Raw genomic sequence first — 13,102 nt, 5'->3', positions numbered from 1 at the left:
AAGATTTGTAAGTCCTGCTTGCCTCTTTTCATGTGCCGGCTCTAGTTGTTCACCCTTTCTACACTCTCAGATGCACATTTAAACATATGCGGTAAACCTAGTGAACAGCCTACAGGGGTAGCAATTTTAAGCATCGTATAGGCCACTGCACACACAAAGGTAGGCAGCTTCAATATGCTGCCAGTAAGATACTTTTTAACCAAATTCTAAGGCAATATCAGTGCAGAGGTCTTCAGATGCTTAAAAAACAATGTGTTAAGGATGTTGGATGTTTAATTATATCTAATTGTTATATCCAAATTTTATTTATTTTTTTTACTATTTTTAAACAGCTTGTAAAATACAGTACCAGTCAAAAGTTTTTGAACAGTAACATTTTTAAAGTTTTTAAAGAAGTCTCTTCTGCTCACGAAACCTCCATTTATTTGATCCAAAGTCCAGCAAAAACAGTTAAATTTGGTAATATATTTTAAAATGTAATTTATTCCTATGGTTTCAAAGCTGAATGTTTAGCATCATTACTTAGTCACATGATCCTTCAGAAATCATTGAAATATTCTAATTTTCTGCTCAAAAAACATTTATTATTATTATGTTGAACAGCTGAGTAGAGTTTTTCAGGTTTCTTTAATGAATAGAAAGCTCAGAATAACCTCATTTATCTGACATAGAAATATTTTGTAACATTTATACATGTCTTTTATTATTAATGTTTCTTGAACAGCAAATCAGCATATTAGAATGATTTCTGAGGGATCATGTGACTGCAGTAGTAATGCTGAAAGTGTAGCTTTGATCACAGGAATAAATTACATTTTAAAATCTATTCAAATAGAAAACCGTTATTTTAAATAGTAAAATTATTTCAAAATTGTACTGTTTTTGCTGTGATTTGGATCAAATAAATGCAAGCTTAGTGAGCAGAAGAGACTTCTTTAAGAAACATTAAAAATCTTAGTGTTCAAAAACTTTTGACTGGTGGTTTCACAAATACTTTGTACGACCCCATTTGTAATTAGCCACCTTGTCAAAAATGTACAAATTGCAGTGAGATCAGGCTGGACAAGGCATTTTGTGTATTAAAACAGAGCAGTTTAATGACCGTACTATATTAATGCACTGGTTTAATTGACGCGCACACACACATCACTTGCACACAGACATCGAAGATCATGCTGCGCAAACAGAAACATTCAGAAGCTCAGAAACCTGTTGTCAGTGCCGCCCTGTGACTTTTATTAATCAATACTAAATCGCTTCATTATATTTCTCTGCAACAGTAACTAAACTCAGCCTCATTGTATGAAGAGAGAGACATTTCTACACACGCAGTGTTAATTTTGACAGCAAATTTAGCTTTAGTATTAGTCATAGTCTTCTGACTAAAATGCCATTTAGTTTTAGTAATATTTTAGTCATCTGAATGGTTTTAGTTGAGTCCAGTTTTGGTTGACTAAATATAAGATTTTAGTCAACTAAATCTACAGTAGTTACAGTGTAATGCATTGATTGATCATTTCTCTAAAATTCTCTAAAACTCATTATATAGGTTTAATATGAAGGTTTTAACTGCTATGATACACATCATGCCTTTATATTAAAATTAAATAAAACCACTTCTCTTAAAGATGCAAGAACATGGTCTTCTTTTCAATGAATATGCATTCTTTATAACAACTTGTTTACCATATGCATTTAAATGTATCCTTATTAGGGCTACTGAAGTGACTTAGTCAAGAGCAGTGAGTGATTTTCTGTCTTTTGTCGCTTAATTAACATCAATGACAGGGACAATAGCAACAAAATTAGGCAGCTGTCTCTTTAAAACCGAATGCACAGATGCAATTTGCAGATACACATCCTATATTCTCCCAACTGTGTACATTCACTTAAGACATAACCAAGTGCGTTTACTAGAATACTCATCAAAACGTGCAATTTAACATCATTTTGTGTGTATTTCCCTGTTAATATAATGCAAAGGAGAACTGAATTTAGTACTTGTGTGCAATAAGAGAGGCATTTTAGTGTGTGCATGATCAAATTGAGTTCTCTTTTGTGTCGTAACGCTTTTTTTTTTTTTTTTTTCAAATTTATCTCTTTTTTTTTTTAAGCTTATGTTCCACCAGATAGATCAATAGGCTATATGTTACAGTTTAAATGTACGCATCTGACCTCGTACCCACGCAGCAGATTAGTTCTGACTAAACTCATCCCAAATCAAAAACTGATGAATATTATGAGTCTCTCTCAAAATGGCCATATTTGAGCAAAAAAGTTGAGTAGTTTGCATTACTGAATACAGCGGTCGGTCATTTAACATTTCTATCGTAAAACAGCTTACTAATATTAAATGATGTGAGCTTCCTACCTCGCTCTGTTTCATGGTAAACTGACGCTTCACACTGCTTTTTTGAAGAGTAAACCCGGTCTACTTTGATTTGATTGGCCATCTCAATTATTTTTACATTGACGAGCACTGTTAGACCACTGAGACATTGATCTGAAGCACCTCGTATGCGTAGTGGTCATGCGAATGACTTGCCGGAGCCACACAAATCTGATGTAATAGCTTTTATAGCTCCTAAAAGGCTGTGCGACTATGAGGAATGATTACCTCAGACTGTATGTCGGTATGCAGTTTTCTCTATTGCTCGCATGCCAGTGATTATCCCTTTGCGTGCCACTGTTGGCATGCATGCCACAGGTTACTGACCCCTGTTGTACAATATTTGCAAAAGGAATGTTAGCACAATAAAGCAAAAGATAATGATTTAAAATAAGTTATTGAGGACCATCTAATACACCTTTTCACTTTATCTATTGTATGGAAGGCAATGCCACGGTGCACTATACCAAGCTTGGCAAAATATAAATGTGTTAGGCAAGTCAAGGGCAGTGTTTATTAAAAATAATCTTCCATTTTGTTTTCTATTTTGAGTGTAATGACATTAGTATAGCAACTTGCTGCCCGCCTAGACATTAGGAATTGAGGCAGCTCACTAGGTTTTGAAACGGAGCTATGATGTTGCACATCATCTATTGCTGTAACTGCTGTTGCAGGGTATGCAAAATATTATTTTCATAATTACTTTTGTGGATGTTTGTTTACTCCACATGCAAGATGATGTACAGTGTTGGTAGGGAAATTTCCCTCGGAAACAAGATTATTCTTTTCAGGTCTTATGTGCCTTGTGCGCTTGTTCTTATCAGTTAATGCTTATTGTTGTCCTCACTATCATCATTAAGCTTTGGTTTCCTTTGGTTATGACCAAGGGGTTCATATATTTGATTTATGCAGACCTATTTTCACATAGTGGATTACATCTTTAGGACAATAACAAGGCTCTAGACTCATTCTGCCCATTCTTTTGCAACTGACTTTCTCAGTTAGTCACAGGAGCACATAATGTAGTCTTTTTTTAACCACAACATGGGATAGTTAAATGTTAATGAAAGTAGTTAAAATTCAACCCGTTCTTTTTCATCAGTATTGTTATTTGTGCATTGAATTTTGTGAATGGGAATTACTCTTTTGGTGTGTTATAAGCTGGGCTTTAGATGCTTTTGCTTTCGAATGCATCTTGTTGCATTTTACAAGAAAAGATAATTATGTGTTTTGCTTAGTTCTATAGCATACACTCATTCACTTCTAAGACTAAAACAAAAGACAGACTCATTGTTATTCTTAATTAAAAAAGTAACAGTACAACAGTAGGCTACAATGACAAACCTGCTTACATAATGTTTATTGACAAAAATGAATAAGATGGGGCATGGCATACACCGCATGCTGTATAATATATCGAACATATACAGAACATTTAGTAAACACTGAGGAATTAAATAAATTAAACATTTAAAGAAAGCCTCCATTTCATAACATGAAGTAAACCGCAAAGATAACAAGCTTTTCAGAATAAAACCAAAAAGAACTGGCTGTCGGTGCCAGTGCTTGCTTGTTTTTTTTTTTACCAACACTTTCACCTTCTCTGGTTTAAGCAGTCTTTTATTTTACTTTAGCTTAAAAAAACAAAGCCTCTGTCTACCATCAGCCTGGAAAGGGCTTGAACAGTTTTGGAAAGGGGCAGCTTTCATATGGTATCAAAACATTATCAAAAAAGGTAAATTTTCACTATGTGTTGGGTTTTCCTAGATCGCATCACATATAAACTGTGAAAAAGCCCATGGTAATGCTGTGGAGATTGATTGATTGATTAATATTATACCATGGTGTATGATTAAAGAGGGTGATTAAAGGAGAAGTTCACTTCCAAAACAAAAAATTACAGATAATTTACTCACCCCCTTGAAATCCAAGATGTTCATGTCTTTCTTTCTTCAGTCATAACGAAATGACAGGAAGCTAAGTGGGAGAGAGATGGGGCAGAGATCGGGAAAGGTCCTCGAGTCGGGGTTTGAACATGGAACGCCCATCGGCGCCAACAAGAAATTATAATTTTTTTAAGGGAAAAAATTTCAGAGCTTCTCTCCATATAGTGGACTTCTATGGTGCCCGTGAGTTTGAATTTCCAAAATGCAGTTTGAATGCAGCTTCAAAGGGCTAAACGGAAGAAGGGTCTTATCTAGTGAAGTGATCAGATATTTTCTACAAAAAAAATACAATTTATATACTTTTTAACCTCAAATGTGCTTGTCTTGTGTAGCTCTGCGTGAACTGTGTATTCTGGTTCAAGACAGGGTATGTCGAAAAACTCCCATCTTATTTTCTCTTCCAAATTCAAAATCGCCTTACACCGCTGCAGAAGTACCGACACAGTGTTTACAAAGTGAATGTGCAAAGAAGATCAAACTCCCTTTAAATAAAACAGCGGTGTAGGGTGATTTTACAGTTTGAGGAGAAAATATGATGGGAGCTTTTTGACATACCCTAACTGTCTCAATTCTGAATACACAGAGTTGACGCAGAGCTAGATAAGATGAGCATTTGAGGTTAAAAAGTAAATAAATTATATTTAAACAAAAAAAAAAATAGTTTCGTTAGATAAGACCCTTCTTCCTTAAGAGGGATCATTTGGAGACTTTTGAAGCTGCATTTAAACTGAATTTTGGTTCAAACTATGAACATTCTTGAAATATAAGAAAACATAATTTCTCAGAAAATATAATTTCTTTACAACTGAAGAAAGAAAGACATGAACATCTTGGATGACAAGGGGGTGAGTAAATTATCTGTAAATTTTTGTTCTGGAAGTAAACTTCCTTTAACATAAAAATCGAAAAACAACAAAGCAAATGTACTCCAGCATTTCCTTTTCCCTGGGTTTGACATCACAGCTCAGGATAGGATTTGGGTGAGTCACATTGCATTTACGGCTCTGGTGATCGAGAGTGTACTTCTGGGAGGTCCTGCACCAGCTGAGCAAGTGCCTTTGAGATGAATGGGATTGCTAACGGATGAATGTTAGCTTTCTTCTGAGAACGATAGACCTCCTTGTTCCGGTCACATGCCCCAAGTTTTGTCACCAGACAGCATAAAAAAGACCTCATCAGTTTCGACTATGCCTTTATGTCTGCATTGTTTTCAATCTTCACTCTTATCGGAAATTGTTTGGTGCCATTTTTCCCAGTCATTCTTCACAGCAGCTCGACTGTCAACAGTGGTGTTATTTCACAGTACAGACTGGAAGCATTTCACACTCGGATAGTATCTGCGTGACGGTTCCTCCTTAATCACATTTACACATTCTTTTCTGTTTAACCTGCTTAGCTTCTCAGATAAAAATGATCAATTAATTATATAACTTCAATGATAGTAAATGGCTGAATTCTCGAGTGGAAAGCATCTCTGACAAGCATGGGCGATTGCTTTTACAAGAGCATCGGTGACTCGCTGTTTCGGGGTCTTTTGTTTTCACATAAAGGAAGCACAAAGCCAGGCCCTCAAAAGCAATCCTTCCCTCTGACATTCGAAGCTCTCCCTCCTTCCTCCACCAGCTTTTCATATCGTAATGGAGAATTTTATATCCATTTTGACCTTGTGTCTAGCCACCGTTTCCCATTCATTTTCATTCTCTCCTAAGCTGCCAGAGCTCTCAGGAGAGCTGACCTCTGTGAACTCCTCACGGGTTGAATGGGGGAGGAGATATGGACTGATAAGCTTGGAGAGCAGCGAAGAGTAAGAAGTCACCACAGAGATGTCCTGCCCTTTACCTCTCTCGTGTCTTCCAGGGTTTATCCAACGTTAGGGTCAAGGTGTCACCCTTTTTGTCCTGACACACTGAAGAAGGCCTGTGAGCCAAAACGTTTTCCTCCATGTGTAAAATAAAATGCACATTTTTTGAGATTGAGATTTGAGTCATGCAAATGAAGACCTAACTTTGTCTGTACTCTATCATCCCAGCAGCTTGTTGATATATAGATTAGCAGTCACAAAAAAGATGCTTGCGGTCTCAGAGAACAAAGCTATTACGGAAAACTGACTTGTATAATAGAACGCCATCCATCTACCTCTCATTGTTGCTGGAATTGCTGACATTTAGATGTGGGAAATTTGGACCCTGTCATTCCATTACAAAGAAATTTCCATTCGCTGATTAAAATGACTGTATTAAACGCCATGTGGGTGCTAAGGCTTCTGTTCACCAGGCAACGGAATCTTTTATCCTGTCATTTCATCTCCGCACTGAAGGTCATCCTCGCTACATCGAGCTATCGGAGATATTCTGACGAGTGGCTTCAGCCATGTGTGAATATTGCAAGTTCACATCAGTGATTCTGTTACATGCTAGCCTTTTAAAGGCCAAAGGTTGTCTCTCTCTTCTTGCTTTATTCGAATCAATACGGCGTCAATATCCAAACAAGCGTGCCTTGCAAGCTGCATGCATTAATAATATGCAGTCCAGCTTCTAGCGTGCCATGCTGAATTGCTTTGCTGAAGGACAGACTTGAAGTAGATGATCTGTTTATTTCCTTTAAGGAAACCACTTTTGTCTGGATTAACCAACTGTGTTCTATTAAATAAAGCTTTATTTAATAAACAGGTCACCTTTTTTGTGCTTCTGGTGACTTAGAGCCTCGCTTCTGACTATTGGCATAATGTCTGGTTCACTTGGCAGTTTATTCTGGCAAGAAATTCCCACTTAGACCAGGAGGAGATTGTCTGACCAGAATATAAAACGACCAAACATAGTTTGTTTAATTTTTCCGTGCCGTTTATGGGCAACTTTATCTACAAAAGTTATAAAAATATACTGACTCACAGACTTTGGAGTTATTGTTTCATTTCAGTTAATGAAAAGAGAACTGACATTTGTTTTATTCCCCAACAAATTTGGGAATCTCTATTTCACAGACTGAAAACAAAGCGAAATACTGTTCTACACACGTAGGGCCCTATGATTTCCACGATGCGGAAAACTTGGATGGAATCACGGAATCTAGTCATAAAAATGGAATTTACTGTATAATTAAATGAATAAATGAAAAGTAGGTCAGTACACTTAAATCAAAACGTGATATGGACTAGTGTCTGTGAATATTAAGCCACGGATACCTATTTAAATGTGAATCCTGCATGTTCTGTGAGTTTCTGTGTGAATGAATGCCCAGATTCGCTGTTTCATACGCACATACTGATGTTTTCAGCCTCTGCCGCCTCGGTATATGAGTACTTGAACACAAACGTAATCTCTAAGGCCCCTATCAGACAAAATGTGTTTTTTTGCGGTAAATTTTAAATTGTTTTCTGTTGGCAGTGAGTGTTTTGCGTGCTGTTTATGTGCCTTGCGTTTTAGCCGCCTGCTGCGTCTTGCATTTTTGCAGGAACGCTCTGAGCGCCTGAAGTTGAAAAAAAAAAAGCAGCTCTGAGCAGAAAAACGCCTGACGTCGTTCACGTTTTTTCCCATTTTCCAATTGAATGAATGGAGAGGCAGGCCTTCTGTTGTGATGACGAAAGTTTACCGTTGCTTAAAGTCCGGAGACTGCAATAATGGAGGAGAAACTTTTGGTGTCTGTCACGGGTAACCCGGAGCTGTATTTTTTAAGGTTTCTGCTAATATGACAGTTTACTTAACATTAAAAACTATTTAATTAAAAAAATGATTCTAGAGCACTCACGCTATAATCCTTTGATTATACTGACAGGACAGCTGTTTTGGTCATTGCCTACCAACATAAAAATTTAGAAAAATTTTAAAAAAGTTAAAGTCACCAAAAAAAGGCAGTGCGACGCGCCTCACATTTTCAGACCTAAAAAACGCGTTCTGTGTGATCGGGGCCTAAAACAGCTCTGAGAGTTACTTCATAAGCATTTTACAGTTTCTTGTTAGAAAAACCAAATCTACTGTTATATCGTATACAAACAGAAATGTTAAGGTTTTCACAGCAACCCGTCAAAATAAAAGTTTGGTTTAACTTGAAGAAATTGTGACAAAAATATATTACTTAATGTAATGATAGTACTACTTCTACTAATAAAATTATTATTAAAACATTACTTTTAAGGCATTTTTACCAGAAAAATTATTTGCCAGAAAAAAGAGATAAAGTAATAATAACTACATTTTTATTAAAAATGTAATTATTTAGAGATGCTTTTGATTGTTAAGATTTAATGAGATATTAAATAGAATCCGGAAAATTAATAGAAAACAGAAATTGGTAAAAAAAAAAAAACTAAACTAAAATTGAGAAAAAATAAGAAAAAAACATGCTTTAAATAAATTAATAATAAATTAGACATGATTTTTCATTATTAAAATTTAATTCAACCATTAAAACAGAGTCTAGAAAAAACAGGAAAACACTGAATCCAGAAAAATTTAAATGGAAAATTTGGAAAAAAAATACAACATATTTCATAGGGCCCTACACATGGATATCGCAACATAGGCTCATTAGAAATATGTATCTCTATATACATTTCTGCACAACTAAAAAAATGTGCCTAGATGTTCAAATCACTGCAGTTTCCAGTTGAAATGAACACTAGAGGCAGTAAAACTTAGACTTTTATTCCTTTTCACACAGAGTATGATTTACACCAGTTTTGAAAAAAAAAAAAACTAATTTTCACACATTTACTTGCAGAACATTATATTATGGCTTTAACACAATTTTAACGTCGTGCACAATTTGCAAACTGATACTTCTGAACATTATCGTTATATGTATAGCTTCATATTTATGAGTTGCTCAGTAGGTTTGCTCGGTAGCAGACGCAATACGGTGTTGCACTTGAGTGATGAAGAGCTCCGTTACGAACCCTGTGAAACTATGGTTCGACAAAACAGCTAAAATCCACATAAGGAAGTTAAAATAGCATGACTGCTTCAACAAATGCGTTTTTAAATTACATTTGCATTTGTTAACACTATCGTGTAGGTTTAGTGTTGGGTTTGGTATAGGGGATATTTCTAACACGATAGGGCATTAACCTTTAGTGACACTACCAGGATATTTGAATTCTAAACAGCCGCAATATACATCTCAAGCAGTGTAATAAAAACACAGCAATATGTGCTTGTAGGAACATAATAAAAATGTACCACGGTCACGTATTGAACGTGTGTTTTAGCGCCACTCTCTGAACATTTCACTTTGAAACTGCCACGAAATGTGCAGTAAGGTATGTAATTACTGTGTTGCAGAAATGTATATAGAGGCATGTATTTCCAATTAGCCTGCGTTGGGATATGTAGTTACTTCCTACTGAGATCTCTCAGCGCCTTTAACACTTTTTACCAAATTTAAAACCAGACTGCCAGATTGTCCCACACAATTGGTGCGGAAAAGTGCAAAATCACCCACCAGTTACCTCACCACCCACCAGCTACCTTACCGAGGGGCTAAAGCAACCTGAGGCCATCAGCTTATTGACAGCCCTTTCGTTTTCTCCCTGCAGTGCCCTTGTTTCTTCAATCTTTCCCCCCCCCCTTGATTTCTCCACTACCCTTTTTTCATTCTCTTCCATAGGGTAAGTAAAAAGAGAAGTTTTGATTTATTCATGGACTCCTTTTTTATATTCATGTATTTTCCAGGGCTATCTGGGTGCGGTGGAATTTCTTGCTTCAGCAGCTGCTGGGATGCTCGACAGAAATCGGGTTTCAGGTCTATTGAGCCCTGCGGTGGGGGAAGGGAATGTGTATTGGGGGGTGGGGGGTTATATATTACCCAGGAAATGTGCAGCAGGCTTCAGAGGTGACAGGCTGTGTTTATTACAGATCTGTCACACAGCTAATGGGCAGCCGGGAACTGGCTGCTTCACTAATGTGAAGGAGAAGCGTGCAGTGAACAAGAGGACTTTAGTGCTGAGAAAAGGGCTCCCTCCCCCTCTTTGGCCTTTAAACTCAAAGCAGTGACAGTGATCCGCAAACAGGGAAAAGGTGAACGAATGTCACCTGAAATCACAATTTGTAGACCCTGCACAGAAGTTACAACACTGTGTGCTAGTAGATAAGTAGTCACTTAGGAGACAAGTTTATTGAAAACAACTTAGAGTATAACTTACTGGCAGGAATCTTTTCAAGGATTTTTTTTTTTGGAGTTGATTCTGAGTTGATTTGATTTTGGGCATAGATAGGTGATATGGATTTGTATCGTTTTAAATTGTGTTAAAGGATTAGTTCACTCCTGAATTAAAATTTCCCCATATCATCCAAGACGTTCATGTCTTTCTTTCTTCAGTCAAAAAGAAATGAAAGTTTTTGAGGAAAACATTCCAGGATTTTTCTACATATAGTGGACTTCAGTGGGGATCAGCAGGTTGAAGGTCCAAATTGCAGTTTCAATGCAGCTTCAAAGGGCTCTACACAATCCCAGGCAATGAATAAGGGTCTCGTCTATTGAAATGATCAGCCATTTTCTAAAAAAAACCCCCACAATTTATATACTTTTTAACCACAAATGCTTGTCTTGCACTAGCTCTGCAATGCGCGTAAATGACTTCACGCATTACGTAATCATATTGGAAAGGTCATGCATGGTTAGTTCTTCGTCTGTGTACTCCGGTTTAAAAAGGTAGGGGCGAAAAGCTCCATCTTATTTTCTACTCCAACTTCAAAATCGCCTGCCATCGTTGTTTTACCTTTTTTGTAAAGGCCGTTTGAGTTTCTTTGCATGTTCGCTTTGTAAACACTGGGTTGGTACTTTCGCCTACATCATGCATGACCTTTTCAACATGGCTACATAATGCTTTAAGTTGAGGATGTGGAGCTAGTGCAAGACAAGAATTTAAGGTTAAAAAGCTGCCCTCGACTGAAGATTTTTCTTGTCAACTAGTAGTCTTTTATTTTAAGCATTAGTCAACTATAGTCGCACGTTTATTAAGAAACCCTATAAATCAAATGAGCTTTTAATTGCCTACATAGCCTAATAAGCGCTCAAGCGCAGGCAAAAAAAAGGTTGCCACAATGCTCTGGCAGATATAAAAAATATTAATGTGTCAGGGAAAAACAGCAAGGACACTGCATTTACATTTTAATAATTTGATAAACTAGTATTTTCTTTGTTTTCGGCTTAAGAGGTGAAGTCGGCAACACTGACTCTTCATCTCCACAGTAGTGATGCGCCTGTATGAATGTTTCATGCCGATTACATAATCTGAGAATATTTGTTTTCTACTTGAATTGGTTCATTTAAAAGTATTCATTCTCTATAGATATACTTTCATGTCTGTAAGGCAAGTATACACAGAGTTTCAAAGACCGAGATGGCAGAAAACGCATCCTGTTAGCTTGAACTATTTTACAAAAGCACAACGTTTCATTGTTATTCTAAGTGCACAAAAAAAAAAAAAAAAAAAAAAAAACGTAGAGTCTTTACAGATTCTGAAAGATGTATTACTTTTATCTGTGTGACCAAAAATGACGGAGTATTTTAAGAGCAAGTGACCGCACCAGCGCCTCCATCACTTCAATAGTGGACATTTCTCTAGGTTAACATTAGATTGAGCAGCCATGTAAAGTTGCTACAATATACATCTTTTAGATGATAAGCCATATTTGTGGTCGATGAATGATAGGCGAACGTTTGGATGTCCTGCCCGATGTATTGTATTACCATGGACTGCATGATTATTATTAATAAAATTTTGTTCAACCAAGCCTCTTCTCGTCGACTATTAGGGGGCAGCCCTATTAAAAAGTATATACATTTTCATTTTGCTTAGAAAGTTTGTGGTCATTTCACTAGACAAGACCATTATTTCTCAGCTGAGATTGTGTAGAGCCCTTTTCTTCAAAAACCTACATTTCTTTTCAACTGAGGAAAGAAAGACAAAAACATCTCGGAGTAAATTAAAAGGTAATTTTAATTCTGGCATGAACTGATCCTTTAATGGAGCTGAGAATCAAAATATGTACACAACAGACATGACATGCAAAGAATGGATATGCAGAGTTGTGAGGTGTAGATTTTGCGTTGGCCCTGTACTAGTTATGATTTTGCCAAGAAATGTCCTTCAACTTCTGTTAGTCCTGAAAGAACATTCCTGTCGGTAGAGTTTAATCCTAACCCTGGTGCACCTAGCATATGTCTTGTTTTCTTTTCTTAAATGACAAATCCAGAAATTGAAAAACAACTGGAAAATGTGTAAACAATCTAAATATACCAGCCATCTTGTTGAATTTTTAGGAAGTGGAGGGAGAATGGAAAAGCGTGTTGAATTTTCACTCCCCTAACTTAATGCTTTTCCAGGAACTTGACCTACTTGGCACCATCATGGTGTCCCTATATTATTACAGGGACAATCCCCCTGGAGAAACCTTGGGTTAAGTGCCTTACAAGGACACAGTGATGGTGGTTCATGGCTCGTTCCTTACGAGGCTCGAGCCAGAAACCATCCAGTACTCAGTACTACACATCACCCCCTTTTGCAAGTGAGTGAGCATAAGACATTATGTTGCATTTTTATGTTCAACATTATGTTCAGAGCAAACCAATGTTTTGGAAAAACTGTTGGGTTGACTAAGCTTTTACTTTAGAAATTGTCAGAAATTAGGGGGCGCTAGAGGGACCTCGAAGAAGATGGCCGCATAATCTGTTAGCTCCGTGCCAGTTCCCTTTTTTCTAATTTATCTTTTAGTTAATTTGAAGTCAATCGCTCTTACATTAAACAGCAATGTCCGAGATCAAAGAATCA

The 13,102-nt window shown here is 36.8% G+C and overlaps 1 protein-coding gene across 1 annotated transcript in view; it reads left to right on the top strand.

The window, feature by feature from the left end:
- Positions 1-13,102, top strand: part of trip4 (thyroid hormone receptor interactor 4) — a 125,021-nt gene that overhangs the window by 57,882 nt on the left and 54,037 nt on the right. The window contains exon 12 of the mRNA XM_073835703.1: positions 1-7. This exon is cut by the window's left edge and continues 96 nt beyond it. Coding sequence (XP_073691804.1) covers positions 1-7 — 7 coding nt within the window. The remainder of the gene's footprint in view (positions 8-13,102) is intronic.

Source organism: Garra rufa, chromosome 3 (genome assembly GCF_049309525.1).
Source record: "Garra rufa chromosome 3, GarRuf1.0, whole genome shotgun sequence".
Taxonomy (NCBI): Eukaryota; Metazoa; Chordata; class Actinopteri; order Cypriniformes; family Cyprinidae; genus Garra; species Garra rufa.
The sequence above is the reverse complement of the archived record's forward strand: the minus strand, read 5'-3'. Positions and strand labels throughout refer to the sequence as shown.